The sequence below is a fragment of the Phocoena phocoena genome, chromosome 14 (genome assembly GCF_963924675.1).
Source record: "Phocoena phocoena chromosome 14, mPhoPho1.1, whole genome shotgun sequence".
NCBI classification, from domain to species: domain Eukaryota; kingdom Metazoa; phylum Chordata; class Mammalia; order Artiodactyla; family Phocoenidae; genus Phocoena; species Phocoena phocoena.
Genome location: NC_089232.1, coordinates 48,360,759 through 48,386,840, shown reverse-complemented (window position 1 = coordinate 48,386,840; position 26,082 = coordinate 48,360,759). Strand labels below are relative to the sequence as shown.

General features: G+C 38.5%; 1 protein-coding gene and 1 pseudogene across 18 annotated transcripts in view; one reads left to right on the top strand and one right to left on the bottom strand.

Annotated features, from left to right (window-relative positions):
- NRXN1 (neurexin 1) overlaps positions 1 to 26,082 on the bottom strand; it is a 1,127,862-nt gene that overhangs the window by 656,946 nt on the left and 444,834 nt on the right. For all 18 annotated transcript variants that reach the window (XM_065890685.1, XM_065890668.1, XM_065890670.1 and 15 more), the window contains one exon: positions 25,533 to 25,694. In XM_065890685.1, the coding sequence (XP_065746757.1) occupies positions 25,533 to 25,694 (162 nt within the window). The remainder of the gene's footprint in view (positions 1 to 25,532; positions 25,695 to 26,082) is intronic.
- On the top strand, positions 2,603 to 3,030 carry LOC136133866 (large ribosomal subunit protein uL24-like; annotated as a pseudogene).

The following is a 26,082-nucleotide window of genomic DNA, read 5'->3' as shown; positions in this document are numbered from 1 at the left end:
TGACCTGAATCGAGGGTGTTCTGTACCAAACATGGTTTCTTCCATAGAGGTCTCTGTTTTTGGTGAACAGTTTTGACACAACGGCTGACAAAATATGTGCAAAGGCTAGTGATCAATGTGCTGAAAAGAAGCAAAGAAAGGGTCCACGGCGCTTTAGGGGTTCATCCAACAATCTGGTGGGGAGATAGTATAGAGGCAGCACTTTGAGGACAGAGACTGAAGTTGTTCAACATTTTATCCCCAGCGCTAAGCTTGATTTCTTGTCTAAAGTCACCACATTAATAAATGTTTGATGAATGGATAAAGGGAAAAAATAGCTACATAAGGTAGGAAGGGCTATTCAGTATAAAGAGTCTGAAGTTCTCTCTTTTTATAAACAGGACACTCAAGGAAAGCTCTTCCATATATATATATGTTTGACTCAGATCTTTAAGGAAAGACAGATTATGATCTACAGAAAGGGGAAAGTAGGACAAAAGATGACAGTGACATAAGAAATGTAGGTCTGGGGAAGTTCTGGGTTATCTAATTTTAATTATCACGATGCCTGTGATTTCCTTGCTCCTTGATGTTTCTCTGAATCTTTTTCCAGTTCCTCTCCTTGCTATTATGATTCTTTCCTGCATTCAGAGCTCTTCCCAAGGGGGCTGACGTCAGCGAGGGCTCAGTGCTGTGCTGGGGAGGAGTGAGTCTGCTAGGTGGGAGACAGCATCTTTCTCATCCCTCAGCAGATGCCCCAAAGCTGAGCCTGGAAGCATGCCCCAGTTTGCCTGTTAAACACGAGTCAAGTGCCCTTCAGCAAAGATTCAGGCTTGGCTTCCTTCCCTTGGCTATTAAGCTACATTCCCACAGAATTACAACATGTCTGAGGTTTCTAAAACCCTTTGTGTGTATCTCAGACAGTTATTTTGCTGGATCCAAATTCTGACCTTGGTTAAGCAGGCCTCAAATCCTTTCCAACCTTGCCCCTGAAGGTCCAAGAACACATAATAAAGGAGGGGATAAGAATAACATCTATAGCTTAGTGACCACTTATTATGGACCACTCACTGTGCTAAACATTTTGAATGCAGCATCTCCTTAACATAAGCCCTGCCTGCTAGCTACAACAATCACTCCTATTACCTCTATTTTACAGATGAAATAAAGAAACTCATTCAAGTTACACAATCACTAAGTATTAAAGCCAGATTTGAGACTCCGGCAGTCAATTTCCAGAGTTTTCAAGGGCAAGGGCAAAAGACACTAGAAACACATAAACAGGCCTAAAACGACAGCGTGTAAACTGCCACCTGCCTACGGTGTACGCACCCCAGAAGAAAGAGGGTAGTGGGTCATCTTCTTCATGCGCTTGGGTAGCAAGTACGTGAGCCCAGAGAGCCTCTGTGAGATGTAACAGACGTTCTAAAAATGACAGCAAAGGAGGGTTTTCTGAGCTTGTGGTGTCAACGGAATCGGGAGAGGTGACTTTGGAAACAGAGCTTGCTCTCGGTTCAGGGAGCAAAGAGCAAGAAGACTTCCAGGACTCGTCCAGGTTCTCTCGGTAACCAGGATAGAGAGGGCCACAGGTTTCAGAGCAAGACTGTCCGCCTCTAAGACCGTGTAATCTGTTGTGTCAAGCTTGACCTTTTGGATGCTTTTTTTTTTAAAACAGGAACCTAGTTCAGTGGAAAGGATGCTCATAGCGAGAAACGTGTGTGTGGTGTGTACACGATCACAGAGGAATTTAGAGAAAGAGGTCTGGGAAAAAAATGTCATCTAAGTGCAGAGGACAAAATTGCACCAAAACACCAGCATCAGGAAGCTTGTCATGAAGATGGGGAAACAGAGCAGGTTCCTGGGGCACGTTACCTAGGAAGGCATCCCAGCCAAATGGGCCAAAATCAGTGTAGTGATCAAGACTTGCCAGTCTTAAAAAGCCCCTGGCCTGGTCCAGATAGAGCACATTGTTTTCTTCCAGCTCTCCCTCAATGCCCTGCCCTCAGTCATTTCAAAATGAAATTATCAAAAAAAAAAAAAAAAAAAAAAAAATGAAATTATCTAAGATCAGATTGTTTGTGCGTCTCACTGCTGTGGCCTCTCCCGCCGCGGAGCACAGGCTCTGGACGCGCAGGCTCAGCGGCCATGGCTCACGGGCCCAGCCACTCCGCAGCACGTGGGATCCTCCCAGACCGGGGCACGAACCCGTGTCCCCTGCATCAGCAAGCGGACTCCCAACCACTGTGCCACCAGGGAAGCCTGAGCCATGGGTTTTTGATCAAGTGTTACTTCTTCTGAGCCTTACAAACTAAAGCATGATTAGGTAAGTATTTGCTATGTGAGATAACTAAGGGGATCCATTTCAAGTGAATGCACAAAAGATATGTAGAGAATATTTTCTTCATCCCAATCAGCCCAGCTCTAGCTCAGTTCTTCCACACTGACAAATGGATTGGACACGAACCCATGGGGCCTACGTCACCTGGTATCAATGGAAACTTGTATATATGTACTTAAAGAACATGGACTTTACAAGTATATACGTTTCTCCCGTAGCTTCTCTATTAGACAAACTGTGCAATATAAAAAATACAGGAAGATCACTGAAGTGCCAGCAGCCAAAATGAAACTCAATCCCTTTGTGATTTCTGACTGAGGCAAGAACCGTAAAAGGCACGTCAATGCACTTCCCACATTCGCAGGAAGATTATGTCTTCTCCTCTTTCCAAAGAGCTGAGGCAGAAGGACAATGTTCCATTCATGCCCATCCGAAAGGATGAAGTTCGAGTTGTGTGAGGGTGCTACAAAGGGCAGCAAATTAGCAAAGTAGTCCAGGTTTCCAGAAAGAAATATGTCATCTACACTGAGCAACAGCAGCGGGAGAAGGCTAATGGCACAACTGAGCGCGCACGCATTCACCCCAGCAAGGTGGTTATCACTAAACTGGACAAAGACCAAAAAACGATCCTTGAGCCTGAAGCCAAATCTCGCCAAGTAGGAAAGGAAAAGGGCAAATATAAGCGAGAAACAATTGAGAAGATGCAGAAATAATCGTATATACAACTTTCATTAAAAACTGTTAAAATGAAAAAAAAATTTAAATTAAAAATATAGTAAGACGTTCAACTTTTGTCTTTAATACTATCCATTTTTAAAACCATGACTCATAAAATAAGATTTAGACAGTAGAAAGGAAAACGATTTATGAATCAAATAGACCCAAATATAGCATCATATTTTTGGAGTAGATCTGATCACTGTGGTTGGTGGTTCTAACAGAATAGATTTTGTGTATTAATTGTACAATGTAATTTTATTTGTTGTTTGCAAAGGGGAAAGTAGCCAAAATTCCCTTGACTTCTTTAGTAACATCTACATGTTTGGCCATGTTTTAGAGATTACAGAAATGTTCTATGTGCCAAGTGATAGTTGTTCTTATGTCCAATACATCTATGATGTTGAAAACATGCTGTTGGATGGCACATATTAGAAACCTTAAAGAAAAACAGATATTATCATACACTTGAAGTTGTATGACAACAATACCCTTGGCATCCCAGCCTATGAAACCTATGAAAAGATATTTTTAAAAAGGTGAAAATTGTGAAAAGGAAACTAATAAATAATGACACATTTCTTTAAAATTAGCAATCTGAGACAATAATATCATTGTTATGCATCACAGCTAAAAATATTTCCAAACTGATAAGGTGGACTTGAACTTATAAAAGTATGTTTAAAATTCCTTAGTTTTGTATTTAATATTTGATAACAAGGTAGATCAGGACATATGGTCATATCTATGTAAACTGAAACTTTATTCATATGTCTATAAATTTCCTTGTCCTAAAAGAACTAGAACTATCTGGCAACCTGCAACACCTGTAAGCATCAGTGCAGGTGGGCCATAGAGGGAACCATTTGCTCCAGTTCATGAAACATGGAGAAAGACCTTCTGACAACTGTATTAGACATGGTAGTGTGTGTTATGCTAAAAGAGAATCATTAAGCCAAAAAATAAAGCCTTCTAAGACAGAGCAAGGACTGGAGAAAATGGGCTGAGGAATGTCTCTTCCTAAAGACCCACGGGAATGGTATAAATGGGCTACGTGCTTACTTAATCATTGAAGCGATTATTTATGTTTATGTTTTGGTCCTTGATTCCATTCAGTCTGGCACTACCTGAATCCTAAAAGAGGGTGCTAAACTTGGGGGGGTTCTCGTTTTCCCTTTTCTCCATCTTTCACCATAGGGTCCTCATCTCCCTTCTTCCTTCCATCCTGCCTCAACATTAGAGAAGACTCTCATACTGTTTAGGGCTGACCCCTCTGTGATGCTCTATACCAACTTATTTGCTCATTTATTCAGCCAACCTGTATTTTGTGCCTATGTCCAAGCCACTCTCCAAGCACTAGGAGGGATACTCTAATGAATAGGAGAAGACCTATGCTCAGAAGGAACCAAGAGAAACAATAATGAAGCATCCGATTTGGGTCCAATTTGCACATCCAGGTTGGAATTTCTGGTATGCTGGGGAGATCGAGCATTGGGTGTATATTTTTATGAGGTTGTAGTGGGCATCTTGAATAAAATATAAAGACGGCTTTGGAAATGATGGTGAGACCCTAGTGTGCTGAGTTTAAGACATTCAACCAAGAAAAAGGAACATTTTCTTAGACTGTGATCTGATTTGACAGAAAATATGTTCGGAGTTTTGAAAGCAGGAAAGAATATGGTCTCTAATTAATTGTTTTGAGATATAAGAGATGCTTTGAAGGTTACTCAGTTGTTCTCTGTACTATTTCCTCTCTCTTGCTCTTTTTTTTTTTTTTTTTTTTTTTTTTTTTGTAGGGAGTGGGGCATGTTCCAAATTCTTTGACTATGATTTATGTGCCAGAGTAAGAAAAGAGGTGCACCTCGCCCTGCTCCTGCCCAACTCCTCACTCCCACCCCTGTTCCAAGTGAGGGAAGCACCTTAGCAAGGGTGTCAGGGTCAACATCTGAGACTATGAGTATGAATAGTTTTTCCTGGCAGACAAATGTAAGATTAATGGAAGCGGATCAAAGAATAGCACCCATGGTGGTCCCAGGAAGATTGGAAAGGCTGTCTCAGAGAATGCACATCACTTGGAATTCTGCCATAGGGAGGAAGGAGTTGAGGGGTAGGCATCCCAGCTATTTTTTCAAGTGAGGGCTTAGAGTCCAGCATCATTTTAATGTCCATCGCTCTTATTAACTGCATTTCTTAATAGTTCCCCTCCAGCCTGCTATGGCGTGAATAAAATGAGGCCCAAGAGCTGAAACAATGCAAAAATAAATAAGGGCTATAAAGGAAGAATAAACAACATGCTATAGAAGCTATTATCTTTCCAGCATTTTCAATTTCTCTCTCCTAACGTCCCCCTAAAACTCCATTAGTGGTTTCCTATAAGAAAATCAATTTTTCAAAAGCATCTGTATTCCCAGCTAGATTAGAACTGATTTTCACATTCGTTTTGATTTCATCGTTATGATCAGGAGTTAGAAATTTCCCTTCAGCATTAGACTTCTTCCATCCATAGTCCAAATAGTCTATCTCTCCTTCTGACCATTGCCAACTTTCCTCAAAAAAAAAAAAAAAAAAAAGACTTCTTCTATCTCTTCACTGTCCACTTTTTCCTTAACCTCTTGCTATCTGAGTTCTTGGAACCATTGCTCTTTCAGAGTTGCCTCTATCACCTTTTCTCAGATCCTTGTCCTTTCTCAGATCTCCCATGTCTTTTATAATAATTGTTACTGTTTTTCATAATATATGCCATACTATTTAAAATGCTTCTTTTTTGGGGAGCATCCCCTCTTTGTGCTTCTAGGTTGATATACGCCATTTTAAACTGTCAAAATAACCCTTTGTTATCCTCTCTCATTATACAAAAAACTCACATACAAAGAGGTTGCACAATTCGTCAGAAATGCTGGACCCAGGATTGGAGTGCAGTTTTGTCTAACTCTAGATCCTTAACTCTCTCCACTCTTCCATTGTGCCTGCGCTGGAATGCTGTGTCGTTCACAACAATTTCATCGCAACTACTAGAAGAAATGGCTCGGCCAGGTCAAACTTACAAAGAGAAAGATTTGTATCTGGCGAAACAGATGGTGAACTTTGCCGGTTCTCCCTGGGAGGAGGGACCCATCTGCCCATCTGGTTCAGAAGCCTTCAGGGGCCCCACCCTACACAGGACATTGCAGTAGGGATTGCCCTAGTCTGTCTGGAAGAAGGGTCCTGCTAGCTTGCTCCTCAGGTCTTTAAGAGGCCTACGGAAAAAAAATTCCTAGGACTTGATTCTAAATAAGCAAAGTCAGATGGTGGAGCCTGTCTTGGGAGGGTCATGGTTCTGGCCTAGGCTTGATCTGGGTCTTTGTCCTAGTTGCCTCAAATGAGAATAATCCTCTAGCCACATCACAATCCCTTAAAACTTTGACTGACGTGTCAGTAGGCTTGGTGTCTCTGATATGCGGTAGCAGCCCAAGTATCTACTTTCAAGCATCTACCTCCTCCTCTCCAGCCATAAGGCCCCCTATCAAGCTGTCCCCTCCTGTGGTCTTACCTGTCATTAGGTTCCTGCCCTAGACTCTGGGGTACATCCCTTCCCTTCCCTTATGACCTCTCCCCTGTCTTCTCTCCTTGCCCTTATTTCTTAACATAGGTACTTCTCGAGGTTCAGGGGTTCCATTCTCTTCCTGCCTCTCTTCTAGTTACCTTCTCCGATGGGCATGTACGTTCCCAAATCTTCTATACCTCCTCTGTGTGAATGGCTCCTAATCTTTCTCTTGAGCATCTGTCCTGCGTTCCATAGCAGCAGAGGAACCTCTCTGCAGGTTTTTTAGGCACAAAATAGATTTTCTTGTTTGTTGTCCAGCAGCCAGCACACACTGGGAATGCAGCTCAGTGTTCAGTACATACTCTTTAGAATAAAAAAATGAATGAGTCTCCTCCTGGCTCCCCTCCTTACTTTTCTCAATGAGCATGTCCATTTCCAAAGCTTCAATACCTCCTCCATGTCAATTTGTTGAACAAATAAATGAATGAGTTTAAAACAAAACTTATTTTTTCCACCTTTATTCAACTCTCTCCCTGCTGTTGCCCTAAAACAGGTTATAGAATCAGAGTGAATTATTTTGAAACTTTGTTCAATGTACTAATAGGATGAAGCCTCAGACAAATTACTTAGCTTTCCTGAGCCATCTCCTTAGAGAGAAAAAGAAATCACAGAGAATAATGATCACCCTACTTGTTTATTATGAAGATTAAACAGTATGTGTAAAACATCTCAGTGCCAGCCATGTTCATGCTTATCAGCTCTAATCCTTAATTCTCCTAAAGGTATATTAAGTATCTCATTTAAACCTCACAAATACCTCATGAGATACTTTTATAGCTCTACTTTATAAATGAGGTAATGAGGAAACAGAGGGACAGAATGTGACTTACTTGCACAAGGTCAGACAAAAACCAAGTCCTAGGCAGTATTCCTCTAAGGCCCATACAATAAACCACCTTACTCTTAGATTACAAGCTCACTAAGAGGTCGGATTCAGACCTTATAAAAATTGATAAATCAAATGGCTCCAAATAAAATGAGGCTTTAGAAGGTGATCACTAAACACTGAGGAAATAAACAAATATGTTTACCTTTTGAAATCTGACCTCCCAGTTTGATGGTAAGCTATTTCGGGGGAAAGTTTGTGAGTACTCCCACAATGCTAAGTGCAAAATACTAAAAAAAAAAAAACTTGACTTAAAAATTATGGTGTAATAAAGCAAATATACTTGGTGATGCTCTTCCAGGAACATGAGGGGTTGGGTGTTGCATGAAAGAAGAATTTTAAGATAAGGAGAAATGAGAAAGAGAAGTAATTCAGAGCAAATATGCTTCAGTGAAAGTTGTGTGAGTCAACATCCCAGAAACCAAGTCATAATTTCTTCATCAGAGGAGGAATACATGATTGAGAAATTTGTCGTGCTAATTGGGGTTGAGGTAGTTGTGCTTGACGAAAAGGAAATCATCAGATATGGTTTGATGTTTTCTATAAGAAGCTAGAAAATGCATTATAATTCCAGTTGTGGACAGAAATTTAATGCATTTTAAACAGGGTGGAAAGGGTGAAAAATTGTTTTGTCAGTTGGTAGAGTGGATTTTAGTCGTCTCAATAACTATAAACCTAATTGAAGAAGAGCGGAAAGGCGTATCAGAAATTGGGGGATGCAAAATCAAACGTAGGAAAGCAGATTGATTGCTTATGTGAGAAATTAATATTGCAAATTGCCTAGACAGAGTTTTAGATTAAATGAGGAACAAAAATAATAATTAGAAGAGAGGTACCTGACTCCAAAAGCAAGAAGAAAGAACTGCTTAAATACAGCAGGTTGTTGAAAAGCTTAAAAAAAAAAAAATCCTGACGTGAACTACTTTTTTTTTCTGAAAATGATAAGAACACACATAATTGCTTAATTAGAATTCTATTACTTAATTACAGTTACATCCTTGCAGTGATGGATATAGTATAACCTGTAGAGTTTGGTTATGATAGGAGACTAAAAATAAGGGGGTGTGTGGAATTTCTAAGTGAAAATACTAGGATTTGCTTTCTGTGGCAAGGGATAGTAATAAATGTGAAAGACATGTTTTATGGGCCCTGCAAAAGCTCACAACTCAACTTAGAAGTAAAGTTTCTAGAAGAATAACTGAACTGTGACCTTTTTCCAACAGCTCGTGATAAACTTTTCTGTTAGATGACGACAGACAAGAAACGCAAGGTTAATTTGGGAGATGCTTGTGGAATCATATGATCATTAAAGTTCTGGTAAGAATAAAAGAAGACAAAAATGACATGAAAGATTGTGACATTTAAAAAACTGGCAATGGGAAAATGCTTTTTCCCATTCTAAGTTTATCTTTAAATGAAAATTGGGGGAAAGAAGTACTGAGTAATGTTGCACTTGCTTCTACCAACATGGTTATTATTTTGGTAAACTGAAGATTGTATTGGGTGTTATCAAGGATACCCAACTTATTAGAGACATCTTTGCAAATAATAGTAATAACAATTTGGGGAAAGTCACTTAATCTAACTATGCCTTAGTTTCCTCACTTGCGTCATTAGGTGTTTTGGTTTTTTTTTCTAACCACTATGATATATGCTGCTATACTTTCTTCTGATGTTAACACTTGATGTTTGTAAGATAACATGACTACCTAAGAAGGAAGTTATAGGTAAATTAAATCAGGGTGTTGCAAGGATCCAATATGCTCAGGCGTTTGAGAATTTAGCTCTTGGATCTGTCCTTCAAATGGTGTGATACTAGGTTGACACACATGCTAGATACATGGGTTTTAGGATGCTACTGGAACAACAGAAATTCTGATGAATGGGGTCAGATATAGTATGTCAAAGGCTTGAGTTACTTAAGTGATTATGAGATTAACTCTCAGAAATCATGACCTTGGCTTCTGCAATGCAATCAAGAAGGTCCAAAATGGTCATTTGGAAAGTGCTTAAGAAATAGGAAGAGTGGAGAGAAGAGTCTGAAATTTGAAATTAAGCCACAAGCTTAAGAAAAATTTTTTTCATGATAATTTTACTGTGCATTAACACCTGCTTTAAGTAGACTTTCATAAGTTTATATAGAGTTGACCTGGAGGATCTAAAAACCACTTCAATTTAGTTACAGTCTGCCAGGTCTGCCATGCACATTATAGATTAGAGTGTATTTAAATACCATGAAAACGTACTGTTGCATAAGATAAGCTTAGCTCCTTCTTTGCTCTGAGGCAATTTTATCTCATTGATTAGTCAGACACAAGCCAGGTGTTATCAAACAGAACTATGACATCTTAGATACCTGCAGTGCTCACTGCTTCCACGAAGTTAGGAAGGAATCAATAATAAGACGGAAGCTGGTAGAAGGAGCTGTAATGCGAAAGAGTCTGGAGCAAGAATCGTAAGACCTATTTCTCTACCCAGCTCTACTAATGGTTAACAGAGAGGCCAAAACATGCCTCTTCAGTTCTCCCTTCATTTTGAAGAGGATGAAATCTTTTCTTTTTCTTTAAAATTGTATAGCCTTATGGAAAAGGCTGGGAATGTGAACAGCTACAGTTTAATGGACTCCAATGTATTTCATCCAGATTTGGGAAATTCATCAGCTAGGTGGCACAGAAAATGCAGACAACCACACATGCACTATATTCGATATGGGATCTCAGGACCAAAAAATAAAATAAAATAAAAAAATAACATCCCAGGATTATGGACGGGACAGTGGGAGTAAACATCGTCCCCCACCTCTTCCTCAGATCTGGTTTTGGCATCCTGGAAAATTCCAAGGAAAGCTAGATTAAATCATGTCTCTTAATTTTTCTTTTCTTTCAAGCCCCATAGAGATCCCCTGTATTTAAAATTTAATTATGTTTTTGTTAAAAGATCTCATCACCATGCAGAATTTTCTTCTTGGAATCATCATGTACCTTCTTATAGTTGCTCTTATATTTGAATTTTGTATGTTATTTTTCCCACTAAGAAAGAGGATTATCAAAAATAAGTTCTCCCTCTCCCTCTCTCAATCTCTTTCTCCTTCCTTTCTTCCTCCCTCCCACCTTCCTTCCTTCCCTTCCTTCCTTCCTTCTTTCCTTCCTTCCTTCCTTCCCTCCCTCCCTCCCTCCCTCCCAATAAAATTATTGGAGGTTCAGATACACTCTGTATTCTTAACAGAATGAAAGGGAACATGGATTCCGGCAAAGAGGGAAGCAGACTATAATAACCCTGAAGCAGGAGAAAGCACTTTTTGAACCTCGTCCATCTCTTCTGCTGACATTTTCACCTCCTCCCACACTTACTCACTGCTTAGCATGTGTGATCATAGTACCAACTGCAGAGACAGTTCCTCTCTGATTTCTCTTCTTTAATGCATTTCAGCCCTAGGGCCGGGAGGGAGAGATTGGTATGAGTATTTTTCCTTCCAAAGAACCGAAGACATACTTGGCCTCTGGTATCTCCCTGCTCCATGTTAAAAATTTCCAGGCTAAAACTTTCCTCGAAGCCAATCCCTAAAAATACCATTCTTAAAATAATATCATTCTACTCTCTGGCAGAGATCACTCACCTGTTCACAAGCACCATCCCTCTCCTAGACTCAAATTGTTATTTAAAAATAAACTACAAGGCAATGACATGCAGAACCCATCCACCTACCTTTGCTAGAAATCAAGGAGGTACATAGCAGTGGAAGCATATCTCGTGTTTTGAATTTTTTAAAACACTGAATGTTTTCATCATATGCCCTATTACTGGACTGTGGGACCGGCTACGGGTTTGGAGCGATGAAGCTTGTTAGACTGAAAACCGTAAAACTTAATGAGAATGCTGGCCTCTCAGCATCAAAGCAGGTGGTTGCCTCAGAAAGACTTCAAGGGCCTGGGCAGAGAAAGACTCTTAAATTTGTGCTGCTTCTTGATAATCTGATTCTGGAGCCTTTGCCAAACTTTCCTTAAGGGCAACGTGAAAAGAAAGAAAGAAAAAATAATAAACTAAGCAGGAAGATAGGAATCTCTTTCAACCTACATTTTGTCTCAGACTTTAGGAGTATTTTGTTTGTTGTTTTGTTCTGTTTTGTTTTTGATCAGGGAGGTGGAAAAAATCTTATCTTTTCTTATCTTTTGAGGATAATGAAGGTCACTCAGAGTGATACATTAGAACCTTCTTGGCTAGAGGACTTTTGAGAATAGGACCTGCAGATAGCTTTGTAAAAAATGCTTATGTGTTTGCAACCACTACTATAGGAAGGGTTTACCTCAGGACTTAAAGATTGTAGGAAAGGACCCTAAAGTACATAAAACTTAATCCCCTCACTTGACCGATGAGAAACCTGGTGCTCAGAGAGGTTAAGTAAAATGCATTGGGTTACACCTCACACGTGCTGGCCGACTTTCAGGGTTGTACAGTCCAAACAGTCAAAAAGTGCATCCCGGGAAGCCAGTTTTCTTACGTCCTTCATGCTTCCCACTGCCCTTGTTCCCCATTCCTGTGAGCTCTGATCTGAAGAAAAATATCTGGTTTGATTGCTTTGTTTTGGTTGAAATATATAGATTTGTATTGTCTTGGTATTTTTTATTCTTTCTTCCCCAAAACTCATCCAGTCACCTTGATTCTACCTTTGAGGTCCCTCTGGATTGTTTGTTATTCCCCATTCTTCCCTTGCTAGATCAACCCTTAACATCTCTCCCTTGGTCTGTTTCAGTTCTCTCCTTTTTAAACTGGAGGCTTAGGGTCTTTTGATCCTTCATATTAAATCCTGGCCCTATCACAGACCTTTCTAGAAGTATCCATAGCACCCTATAACAAGTAGCAGTCTTTGTTAAAGTCCTTCTATCATTTGCATCTGTATTACCTTAAATTTTTGTTAAAAATTCAGGTCCACTGCTAAATCAGAAGCTATGGGGACAGGCACCTGCAGTTTAATAAACTCTGAGATGATTTTTAATACACAAAACTTGCAACCATTGGGGCAGTCATATCCTGTCATCATTTTATCCATTTTCAACATCATTTCCTTCAATTTTTATCCAGCGGCAGTGTTCACCTCCCTTCTGTACATTCTTTCCCTAGTCACACTGACTGACCCCAGACATTCCCCCAAGCATGGCTGTGTATTCTTTTACAACCGTGCCCTTTCTCCAACTTATCCTCTGTCTCAAACTTTGTAGTTCACATCCTATTCACTTGGAGATATACTATTTTCCTTTCAATGCTAAGCTCAAATAGTATCTCCTTGGGAAAGTCTGTTTTTTTACATTTCTTGACCCCCCCCTCTCTACACTGTGTTGCCCTAGAATGCAGCACAAACCTTTGTGGTAGAACTTGTCTCACTTAAGTATAATTATAATGAATCTACTCAAGGGTTATAGAGCACCAACTATGCCTCAGGTTCTAGCACTAAAGAAATAGTCACAATCCCTGCTAGCAAAAAACTCTCCCCTAGCTTTTCTCAACCAAAGTCCTCATCTGAACCACAGAACATAGAAAATTAGTTGAGTAACTATTTTCTCGGTTCTCCCAATGATGATACATAACTAGCACTATTACATACAACGGATGTCTTAGGGCATTAGGGCTTAATCTTCCTGAGAAACCCTAGTTGATCAAACACTGATACAATTATAGTAGCAATACTATGATAGCGATAGGGCCAAGGTGAGGTGGAAAAGCAGAATCAGGTGACCTAATTACCTATGCGTTTCATCTGTACCATGTCTTATTCTTTTTCTATCCTCACTTGGCATCCCGCACAGGCTCATTTCATGGAGGTCATTTGATACATTTTGTTGTTGTTGAATTAAAAGCACTGGAATTCATTTTTATGGTTATGTGTCTTCAGAATCCAGCCAAGGCAATGAAAATCATCCATATTTGTAAATCCAGCATCTAATCAGTGCTAGAGACATAGCTAGCACTCAGTGAGGGTTTGGTGAAAAAATGTACAAATTTCGAAGGATTGTTACTCAAGAATCATAAGTACTACAGTACTTAAAGAAAAACTAATATGAATGTAAAAATCTTTCCTATTACTTCAACTACACTTCTGGATATTCCACTTCAAATTTAATTGCTTCCTGCGTTATGTGTATTTTCAAGACAGAAAGAAAGAGTTGCATTAAAAGTGCAAGTAAAGTTGTATGAAGTGAAAAAAGGCTGCATTTCCCTGGTTGGGGGATTAAAGTAAGTGGTGGTACTTTCAGTGTAATTCTAATCTAATAAAGACAAAGAAATTTAGTTTGAATATATTTTCAAGAACAAATAACCTCTAATTACAAACTGAGCTTAGAGGAAGATAGTGGGGAAAGTTATAATGTGCCATAAAAATCTGGTGTCCTGAAGAAATTCTGAGGGGGTCTGTTGTACTTTCCTCTCTTACTGAAAAGTCTGCAGCCACTTCACTTCAGACAAAGTTATCTTTTTATAAGCATCACGTAAGCACACACTTCACACTCTTCCTGGGATTAATGGTTTTCCCATTTACGTCACTTAAAGGCATCTCTGTTCATTTAATCACCAAGAAAATTTCAGGCTGAGTGGCTTCAGTTTAGAGAGGTGTCATACTTCTTAGTTGCCTCTAGGGGGCTCTTATTAAAATTCATATTGCATAAGGAGCATTTCCCTAAATGGTTCCTTAATGCCTCAAATCCCCAACTGTCTAATTTATATCCAAGGAAGAGTTTACTTCCTTTAGGGCATAACCCATTATGTTACAAAGTTGTTAAAATGTAAATAAATACACAGAAATCTGTTTAAGTTAGCAAATTCTGGTAAGGTAAAATAATCCTGTATAAACCATGGCCTGAAAAAATGTGAAGAGTATATATGGAAAATTCAGCATAAGAATATTACCCTGCAAAAATAATAATTAACCCAAGTAAACCTGCACACAGTGATTTTCAGCACTTTTGCAAGTGAACAAATTTTGCTATGAAAGCAGTACTCAAAATCAAATAGAGGTTAGGAGACCTAGTTTAAAATTGTTATTAAAACACACAGGCATTTTACTTTAATGGTCATGGGCTTAGTTCCAACTCTTTCGTTAGCAAAAGCTTATTGCTTGGCTAGTAAGTACAGCTCATCCCAAGGCTGTATTTGCCTCTAAATTTAGACTGCTGGGGGCCTGGCTCAGGGTGGATCCTGGTGATTCATTTGCCCTCAGTGTAATTGGACGCGAAGATCCTGATGTCCATCTTCCGAAGAAGGCTGAGCCCACGCGGGGGCTGGGGGAGAACTGAGCTCAGGAGGGTTTCCCCAGGGTCTTGGCACTTTGAGATGCTGAGGCTCTGGCTGTAAGCCTCAGGGTCACTACTGAGCTACTAAATTATACACTGTTTTATATTTTAATATGTCTAAAATACAGATCTTAGTTGCAATTGAGGTGCATTCTAGCCTAGGTTAATTGGCAGTGTTTAATGCCAATCATAACGTAATTGTACATCTTACAGTCAATGATGTCAACAAAACATGATGGCTGAGGTGCTCTAGCTCAGTGATTTTCAAACTCTAATTTGCATATGAAATCCCCCGGGATCTTATTAAAATATAAATTCTGATTTAGTAGATCTGGGGAGGAGCATGAGGTTTTTCATCTAACAAGCTCCCAGGTGATATTGATGCTGCTGCTTCACAGGCCACACCTTGAATAGTAAAGCCCTAAATGGGCTAAGAACTGCTTCCTTTTAAACTACCTAAAACCTACTGCTTTAAGTCGCATGCCACTGTTTACAAATTGTTCTATATAAACACCATGTAATTTTATATAAATGTGTTGATTAATCCATGATAAATCAAATAATTATTAAATAATAGCAAAAGGTAACGTTAATGAAGGATTGACTTCAATCGTTAGTGATTGATACCTTTCAGTCTGGAGACCTTATAGAAGAAAATGTTAACAAAAAGGTCAATTTACTCTTTCAAACAAGCACTGAAGTCTTACATATGAGACTCTGCTTTGTCTACAGGCGGTGAGTGCAGGGAAGGAATACAGTGACTGAGTTTGAAAAATAATGTTATGTGAAATCTGATGATGATGATAAAATCCTTAAAAAGTAAAAACAAAAAACTATTTGCATTTGAACTATAAAAATTAAGAGACTATTCCCAGTTATTAAAAAGATATCAGTGTTTTTCTAAAAACGCTGAGTTTCTCAGTCACCTTTACTAATTTTTGATACATTGGAAGGTGTCTATTATAACTCAGGTGAACAAAAGAGGAATGCACACTGGCTAGAGTCAATAAACAGAGGTTTTCTTCTGGATTCTTCTACATATGAGTGATGTGGCCTTGATGATGTTATAAATAACTTGTGGCCTCCAAGTCAATTCAATTTCCTCACAAAGCTGTTAGGACAGTTAAATGAAATAACTTTTAAAATGAGATAATATGTGCAAAATCTCACAGACTTGTCTGCAACCTGGACAGTCCTCATACTTCACAGGGTCCAGTGCAAAATAAAAATGAAGGGCCCCTTGTTCAAAAGTTATGAAGAATTTCAAGATGGCAAGAGGAAGATATTAAACCAAGAGCAGGGTCCTTCTGCGTGTGAGGGCCCTGTGTGACTACATAGGTTACACGTCTGTGAAATATATATGTATAGGTCACATTCCTACCTGCAATGTATTTGTAGTTAACACACACCACTTATTGAAATATTACAGTATAATAGGTACTATGCTGAGTGCTTCAATTACATAGCTTCACTTAATCCTTTAGAGTGAAGGAAAAATGAAGCAAAAAACATTAAATTACTTTTCTCAGGTCACACAACTACTAAGTCTACGGAGCCAGGATTTGAACCCAGGTCTGTCTGATTCTAAAGCAATCTGTCTTAACTAATTTAATGGAATACCAATCTATAACTGGTTACTGTCATCACATTTGATTCAAATTTAGAAACTTAAGTTCAGAAAAATATATATGTTTGATGGACAATTCATTTATCATGACCTGGATTAGATAACCTATGTCAACCTAATTATCATATCCTGGTACTTCACATAGTAGATAGTCATATCATACATGTGGAACTAAACTGAACGCTCAGAGTCACCAATTTCTCTGTGTGCAGAACATTTACTCAACAAAGATAAAAATCTCATTTTCCTATTATTTAAAATCACATGCTTGTGAATGATAACAGAATTATTTTCATTTTAAAGTAATGAATTTGTTTTAAATGTGTTTCAATAGTGATAATTCTCCTGAAACAAAGGCCAATTATGGTGTACAGGAATAATTTTCTTCCAAACACAGCACTTGATCCAAAGAACTAAGACGAGAGTATATCGTCTCATAATAGAAATCAACATGAAGACCAAAATATTCACTTTGTTTTGGATAGAGATCAGATTTTTAAAATATGGCTCAAACTCAGTAAAGTACAAGCTTGCATTTCTATGGAGCTTTTCTTCTTCTTTGTAATGTGTTTTCGAATCCTTCATTTCATTTCATCTTTCCTATTCTTTTCAAATTCTGAGAGCAGAACTTTAATCCCACGTAATATCATGCCCATTATAGAGCTGAGCGAAGAGAGACAGAGAGGATAACTCAGATTACTTTGTCACCTTCTCTTTGAAAGTATTATAGATTTCCGCTGGCAGAATTAATGACAGCTTCTGCTGCATTTTTAGAGCAATTTTCAATACCTCATTTAAAGAACCTGTATTTTAATTTTCTGTTTGTCAGGCTCTCCTTCCAGATTCCTAGGTGTGTTATTTATCTGTGTGTCCCCAGTGTGTAGTACAGAGTCTAACACATAGTAGGTATTGATTAATGTTGACTCATTGAATGCACACATACCTAAGTGAATGGAACAATTTAAACAGGGTACTCCAGTGGGTGCTGAAATTAAGAGGAAATGTTAAGTCTTAGACATTATTCATTACTGCTTTCTGCTGGGCTAGAAAATGTCATATTCTATAATATGCATCAATTCCTTAAAATGTCATTGAAACCCCTACCAAACCATGTTATGCTAGCTTGGTATCTGAAAGCACTGCAATGCATTATGTCAACTGCTGATATAGTTCCAGGCTATGGGGCATCTGCCGAATATGATGGGAAATAGAAATCTGTGGGTCCCCTGGAAGGGAGGTTGCTAAGTTCAAAAAGCTCATTCCAGACAAGAACTCACCAGATACTCTGGAGACTAAAGACCTGAGTTCCACTTCCTTGGGGACCTGAGCAGATGGGACTTCCTGAACCCAATCTCGAAGAGGAGTGCCTATGGCAAAATGCCTGGTTTCTGCCCTAATTGCTTATTTCCCTTGTCCCCAAGGCTACAAGGCACAGAAGGAAATGTACCCTTAGCAATCTATGAAGCCAATACTTTGTAGAAATCTAGAAAGTACTTCCAAATGTGTTTTTTTTTTGTGTATCCCTGTTCATACAGTTGGCTACAGAGTACAGAAATTTATGACAAGCATTATTATCTTTTTTACACCCTTAGAGGAGGAAGGGATACAGACTTACAGAGCAGAGAAGCAGTTCACAGAGGTGACATTCCAGTACCAGTTAGAACAGTAAGAGAAAAATCCCCACTGGAAGCTCACGTGTAACTGGGCATCCACGAAATATTTCCTGCTCTTTTCCCTCCCACTTAGACACCTCCTTCTGCAACATCCTATTAATCTAGGCTGCATTTTTGTGTTCTCTTTCTCCTCAAGGTTCCTATAAAGTTCATTTCATTTAATTATACTTTACTAAAAATATTGAGAACAAGGAAATAGAAGCAAGATTATATTATGAGTAAAGGAAGCAACATAGAGTAGCTGTTAAAGGCAAGAGTTCTGTGGTCAGATTAGTTAAGATTCAGATCTTGGCTCTGCTACTTAGTGATTGTTTTCTCCTAGCCAGTTACCTAACTTCTCCTGTCTCCATGTCATTTGTCAAATAGGGATACTGCTAGTATGTAACTTGTGAGATGCTCAGAGAGTTACTTTGGAACATACAAAGCACTGGAAAAAAAAGACAGTGCACCCCTCCAGGCAATTTAATAAAAGCAAAACCTAAGATAAAATGCCATTAAGTCCACCACACACACGCAAAAAAATGGTGTTTGTCTTCCATGATTACCTTGCTGCCATGTTTGAAATACTGAATATCTAATTATTTCACAAAGTTTCATTAATTTATTTTTTAGGAGTAAATTGTTATGTTTGCTGTGCTGCTCTGCTGATTGTGCCCTAGGTACAATGGGGTAACTCACTGGGTGTTGTAGAAATCACATGAGAAATAGGAAATGCTTAATATGTTATTATTACTATTCTGAAATATACCAACTCTTCTTACCCTTTTATAATAGCTGTGACTTTTAGCATCCCTTTGTAGAATGCCTTGTATAATCCTAGCCACAATTAGGTACCACCGAGTTTATATCACTAGAGTATGTTTAGATGAGCTCATTCAGGCAATGCGCTCTAACTAGGAAAAGTACTCAACTTAGGTTATTACTATTATCTCACAGGGGTTCTTGAAAAGACATCCTTAAAAAGGAAAGGGGGATTTCTGACTTAAAAGAAGCTGTGGTCTTCTGTCTTGAAAATGAAAGGAGGCAAGGGTAATTGACCTCTGTCTGCATTTTAGTGCCAACAATTTATTACAGCAGAAGAGTTGAAACACATTTCAGTATTTCCAAGATCTGAAAGACAACAGGCAGGGCTTATAATAAATCAGGTTAATGGTACATAAGAATTTGTCAAATTCTTTGACATTCCCACAAACTCCATCTTGCTTTCTTGTTAAAGTTTTAAAAGCAAACTGCCATCTTCTGTGGTTTTTTCTTTCAGGTGGAGAAACTTATTTTCTTTCTAGACTAGAATTTTTGCCCAACACTGTAAGTCAGTTTGCCTCCTCTTCATCTAGGCTAAACTAAGCTCTCTTACAAGTCAATAAACCAAGACCCTACCTGTAGGAAGGCAGCCCAGAGCCAATGTGTGAGCCCTTGTGTTACAGGAATTCCTTTGTATTTTTGTACAGTCTATTATTTGGGGAACATTAGTAAAATCTATCTTAAAATGGTTAGTTAACTTGAGGACATTTTGCCAAACATAATTAAGGTAGAATTTATTTTCCTTAGCTATGTAATAATATGGTGAGTAAAAACATGTGAATATGTATGGAAAATGGCTAGGAGGAAGTGAGATGGGAATGCAAACAGCAACTCTCTTTCCAAAAGAATGAATGAGACATGTGGAAAGGTTAACATAAATGCACTGGAAAATGCTACTTATCAATATATAGACTGTGACAATGTAATAAGACAGGAAAGGCAGAAACTATCTACAGGTATCAGGGACCCCAACAAGGAAGAGTCTGGAGGAAATGAAAACCTGGGAGAAACGTGTTTAATCATGACTTTGGAACCCCTATGAGGATGTTCTCCCAGATAAAGAAGTCCTCCCTCTTCCCAAGTTTCATGATTATCAGTGAAGATCTCCTTACCCTCCAAAGTTTCCTTGAGGTCAAATTTTTCCAACAGGTCACAAAGCCTTTTATTTAAAAATTGGAAAAATAACTTAAAATGCAAATTCTGCCATGGATTTTTATTCTTATACGTAAAGAACTCTACTCTGAGTAGTGAGGGAAATAAGAACAGAAGGACACCTGGGAACCCACATTTGATGAGCTGGTTCTACCATAGAAAGGGATAAATTGAGAAGCCTTCACAATCTTCTAACGTTCTCTGTTGTCCACAAGAAGTAAGACAGGAATTAAGGGGTATTTGCGTAAAGGAAATATTGCACCTTTTTCCTGGTACATTGTGTGAATTACAGCGATGCCACTGCAAATGGCAGAGAGGAACATGCTGATTACATGCAGGTATCAACTATTTCTTCACAGTGGGTGAAAATGTTTACATAAGAGGATATTTTCTGAACCTCATCCACTTCATAGCTTCTTCCAGATTTTTAGTGCTAAAAGTTTCTCAATGTAATTAAAGGCAGCGCTGATCTAATTAGGTTGATGAAATTTTCAGTAGGGATTTAATTCCCCCTAGCATTTCACTTATTTATTTTTCTAGAATCCTTCCTTAGGCTCATCCCAAGCAACTTTTAGTGGTAGCATTCTAAATTTCCTCACACAGGCAGTGTCTCTACTCGCACAACTGACTGTAAAACTCCAGCAAGTACACATGGCTACAAAAAAACTTCCAATAAAGTATTCTAGGTTGTTTTATCCAGTACAATCCTTTCCTCCCCTTTCGGTTTCATTTCCCTACCAACAAACTATGTTGAATAATGTTCACTCTGCAGGAGGGAAATAGGTGTTTCAAAGCATTCCGGAGGCACAAAGAGGCTAAGAAATGCATAATAGCCCAAGGAGATTCTGAGGCAAGATTAAAGAGGGAGCAGCACAACCCTTCCTTGTAAGTCATTAACTGCAGAAGCCCTCATGGTCAAAATATTGGGATAGAAGCATATATTAGTGAGTTTGCCACCTATCTTTGAATGTTAAAAAACAAACAAACAAAAACCTTTCATGGGAACCTTAGGAATCAACTGTAATACTTTTAGAGCAAAAAAAAAAAAAATGCTTTCCAAGTTGTTTAAGGTGAATGGGCAGGGCAGTAGGTGTCCTCAAATAGACTCCAAACATCTCCCTTAGACGCCATGATTTAACTTTCTACGGCATCTTCTAATTCCCTCTCCTGTTGTAGCAATCACTCAAAAAACTGCTTGCTGGAAAAATTAAATTTGATTTTAAGTGATCTTCTTAAGCAACATATATTTCAGGTTTTATTCAGTGGTATACAAAATGCAAAGAATATGAACAAATGCTTCTGTCCAAGCATGATTAGTAATGCTTTTGTAAAAATCAAATGTAAAAAGCATATTTTCAGGGCTTCCCTGGTGGCGCAGTGGTTGGGAGTCTGCCTGCCGATGCAGGGGACGCGGGTTTGTGCCCTGGTCCGGGAGGATCCCACATGCCGCGGAGCGGCTGGGCCCGTGGGCCATGGCCGCTGAGCCTGCACGTCCGGAGTCTGTTCTCCACAACGGGAGAGGCCGCAACGGTGAGAGGCCCGCGTACCGCAAAAAAAAAAAAAAAAAAAAAAAAGCATATTTTCAAAGATCTATTATCCTCTAGGAATTTCATACATGTGGGCTGTATATAATGGTAATTTATTATTTACAATTTCTCCTGTAACTTTTCTCAAATTTATACCCTTGAAAGTCATTTTCAGTAACCTCAAACATTTCTCCAAAGTCTTTTTATTTATGATGAAAATATAAATACTTTTTAAAAAACTACTTTGATGCCCTTATTATAATTTCTTGGCCATTCAAAGCTCCCTCTCGGTTTGAATGAAGTAATATATGAAGTTCAGGTTAAGTTTTGCCAAATTCTGTTGAAATGATTTTACTTTATTTTGAAATTTGTTAATCACTAAAAAAAAAATTTCTTAATGAGGGTTGGCTGCTCTCCATGCAAGCCAAGTCTTATTTCAAATAAGCATTATCAAATGCCAGGTAGGGAGAGCCCTAACTGCTAAATGCTTCTAATAAACACTAGATTATGGGTTGTTTCATTATGTAGAGTAATTTTTTTTTTTTTACTTTAATCTTTAAAAAATGAAGATGTGAATTAGTGAGAGCGGTAGGCCGTCTCTAGTTTTGTATCTTGAGTGCCACTGTTTATAATGTCATTCAAGTATTATATTTTATCTGACAATATTCTGTGTTTTTATCCTGTTACCCCTTCATTGCTCTTCGGTGGGACAGATAACCTCTAGGTCTGTTTTCCCATTTCCAAAATAAGGACGTTGGACTTGAAGAATGACTTCCAGGATTCTTCCTATTTTAACACTCCAAAATTTCTTCTATGACTTCAGACATAGTGTTACGAGTACCTCCCCCAGGACTGGTCATCCTAAGGGAGATCACATACTAGACTGAATATAAAAATGTTATGAGCCATAGATGAAATCATAATTAAGATTTTATATAACATGCCTGAGGGCAGAAAGCCTGAGATAAGAGTTAAGGAAGGTTCACATGGGCTTAAGAGGGATGTGGTGAGAATGAACATGGGTATGTTTCTCTCTTTTCAGCAATTCTACAGAGCTCACCTATCTGAAATAAGGTGATTTGATTCAAAATCTATACTACTTTGTCACAATTTCATTTCAGTAGTAGGAAGAGCAGGGCATTCTAAATAGATAGTAACTCAGACTTGGATGGAAACTATGAACCTTCCAAAACCTCTCCAAGTAAAGTGTGTTTTGATTTATAGGCTGATTGTGCCCGTAGCCTCCCACTCTAGTGTGTCAGGAGGAAATAAAGTGTAAGAGACTATACATCAGTAAAACACTGGCAAGACTTGCTCCAGACACATACCCCAGGCTGTGGAAGATAGAGATATAGGAAGTGTCCTATTGGTAAGATGAGTGATATCTATCCAAAACCTACAGAGACAATAACTTGAGTGAATCCTCATTGTTTGGACTCAGTAGTTGCCAAATAAATGGAAAATCACCTGACTTGGTTTTTATGGTTGAAAGACTAATTAAAAAGATAAGTATAAAATACATAAGCAACAAGGATATAGCACAGGGAATTATAGCCATTATTTGTAATAATCAATAATGGAGTATAATCTGCAAAAATACTGAATCACTATGCTGTACTTAAAACTAATATAAAATTGTAAGTCAAGTATAGTCTAATTTTAAAAAAAGAGATGAGTTCTAAAGCGTCTCAACTTCTCATTAACACTTAAATATTAAAGATATTAATCTGAAGTACAGTTCAATCTGAAATTGTAAATTTGGATTAAGGCAATCCACTGAAGATTCACACATACGGAAAGTTGCCTCACCCAACCTGAACTCAGAAGACAGTGAGGCGCAGTTGAACTTGGGTGATCACTGCAGAAACTCTCATGTTTTTACAGGATACCCAAAAGGGCTCTTTAGCTAGATTCCAGTTTCTGCTCGAGATCCTTGGATTCCCTTTCCTTTTTCCAGTCCACAGCAAGATTAACTTTCTATAGATAAAGCAGGGCCTAGGGGCTGACCGTAGGTTGATCTGTTCACAGTGAAAGTGAGGAAATGGTGTGGATGACTGGGGGTGTGATTCTGCCCCCACCCCAATTCCTATCACCAGAAAGGGTTTCAGGCATCATTTTGTGAAATCTAACTATGTTTTCACCATGCTTCTCCCCAACCTGAAACATGTCTTCCATCCCCGGCTCATAATTATCCTTCAAGACGCTCACATCCTGACTCTTCTGTGTATCTTCCTTGTCTACTAGATCCCCACTCATTCACTCTCTTTTGTACTCAAATGTGCATAACTGTACCACACAGAAATGTCTAGTTTACGTTTCTAAAAGTTGTTTCTGTTTGTAACAGAATTGAGGGCTTACACAATCTTCTAACAAACATTCTGTTAGAACACTGTGTATTACGGTGGCTAAGAGCACACAAGTCTCTGAATTCAGACTGCCACGATCATGCTCTAGGCTTGCAGACTTCTTAGCCGTGAGACCCTGCTCGAGAAACTTACCTCTCCAAACCTCAGTTTCCTTGTCTGAAAAGTGCAGATAATTACTTCATATATTGTGGAGATTCCTGCAAAGCTCTTAGTATTGCATTAGGCACAAAATAAGAGCTCAGAAAATGCCTACTGTTATAACAATGATCATAATTATTAGGATTTTATAATGCTCACAGAGCTTAGCACAGTCCTGGGTCATGTTATGTATCTGTAAAAAGTAAAAGTTATTCTCTGGGAGGCAATCAATCCCTTCCACCACAAAGCATAGTTAGATTCAGCCTTTCAGAACTGCATCTCCTTGTATTTGTTAAAACTATAGCGTTTTCGAATCCTTTTTAGGACTCTTCCATATACATTCACATACTGGGCAATGCAACATCCAGTATATTTACATAAATGAAAAACAGGTAAGGATAATTCAAGCATGGATTGTTTTTCACTGGTGCTTACTTGAATCGAGTTTATATGATTACAATATTTTCTTTAAAATAAACCAAATCCAAAAAAGAAGGGATATATGTATAACTGATTCATTTTGCTGTACAGCAGAAACTGACACAACATTGTAAAGCAGCTATGCTCCAATAAATAAATAAATAAATAAACCAAAGTACATCACTGCTTACCAACACCACCTATGGCTAATCATTAATAAATTCAAAGTTATTAAATTTTATATTTTAGAGGTCTGTACCATTAAACTACAGCCATATAATGCAAGAGGAACTTCTGGTTCTAGCAGCCAAGAGAAACTGGGTTGTGTCTGAATGAAAACAGGCAGCTGTTATGGAAAAATATTCATACAAGTTGAAATCCAAAGATCTTCCTGATCTTTTTCTTCCCATACCCCAACAAGTCCCGAGCCCATCAAAAGTTACAACCAACAATGACAGCTGGGAATGAGGGATGAAATTCTTGGTATCTTTTAGCCTGATAGCTTCACTCAGGTAAATACCAAGTGACCCCATTGGATCACAAATGAAACATCTTTACTTCCTTCAGAACATATTTAAAATCTAGGAACAAAATTGTTTCACCACATAGATTCATCTTGTTTTTTTTGCATTTGGTCTCTCATAGTCTATTTTTTTCTTCTTCTTTCCTGTAATGGTCAAATAAGTCTCTGCTGTATATATAACACCTAAGGCATTTAAGTAGAAATGAGCAAGGTGTTTGGCTTAACTCTAGACCCAATATTTCTTTGTGTTTGACTTTCTTTTATAGCTAATATACAACTGCCCCCTGCAAATCATAATTGTGAATTACTTACAGACTGTAAAGAAGAGGAACTTAATTCCTTGATAATGTTCTATGAGTTGCCCCCATCCCCCCAGTCCTATATAAACAACAGTGGAATACTGAATTTAAGGTTGTGCCCCCTGACACCACAAACTCTGGGTCTTCAGCAAAGGCGCTTTCAGTCTGGATCTGAAATGATGAGGTCATGAATTAGGAATGATTCCGGTGACGGTGATATTTACCTCTTTGAGACAGCCCATAAAGTTGTTACTGACTGGTGACCCGGGAAGGTCTGCTGTGCTGGGACTGCCTCCAACATAGAAAAAGTCATCAGACCCCAGCATGGTATAATCTTCTTGCGTGTAGCCCGTTGTGGTAAGAATCCCATCCACTGATATTGTCACCTAGATAACAAAGCACAGGGAAAGGACACGCTATACTCAGACCTAGATACTGTAATCCTGGGATATGCCTGTTTTGTGTTTTGTTTTGTTTTAGTTTTTCATTTTGCGTTTTGGTTTTTGGTTTTTTTTTTTCTGTTTGTTTGGTTTTTATTTTTAGACCTATGGCGGAACCCATTTTCATGTCTGTTAGAGGTTTATTCTCCGATTCTATGCAACTAGCCCTAAGAGATCTAAACTAGTTAGAGAGTTAACTGATTATTGAACAACTGTCAGCATCATCCCTACGGCAACTCAAAAGTTATTTAGCAGACACAAAAATGGTGTTAGTAAAATGCTTCCTAGGTTAGTTTTGCTGGTAGTACATATTAGCAAAGTTTAGTCGTCTGTT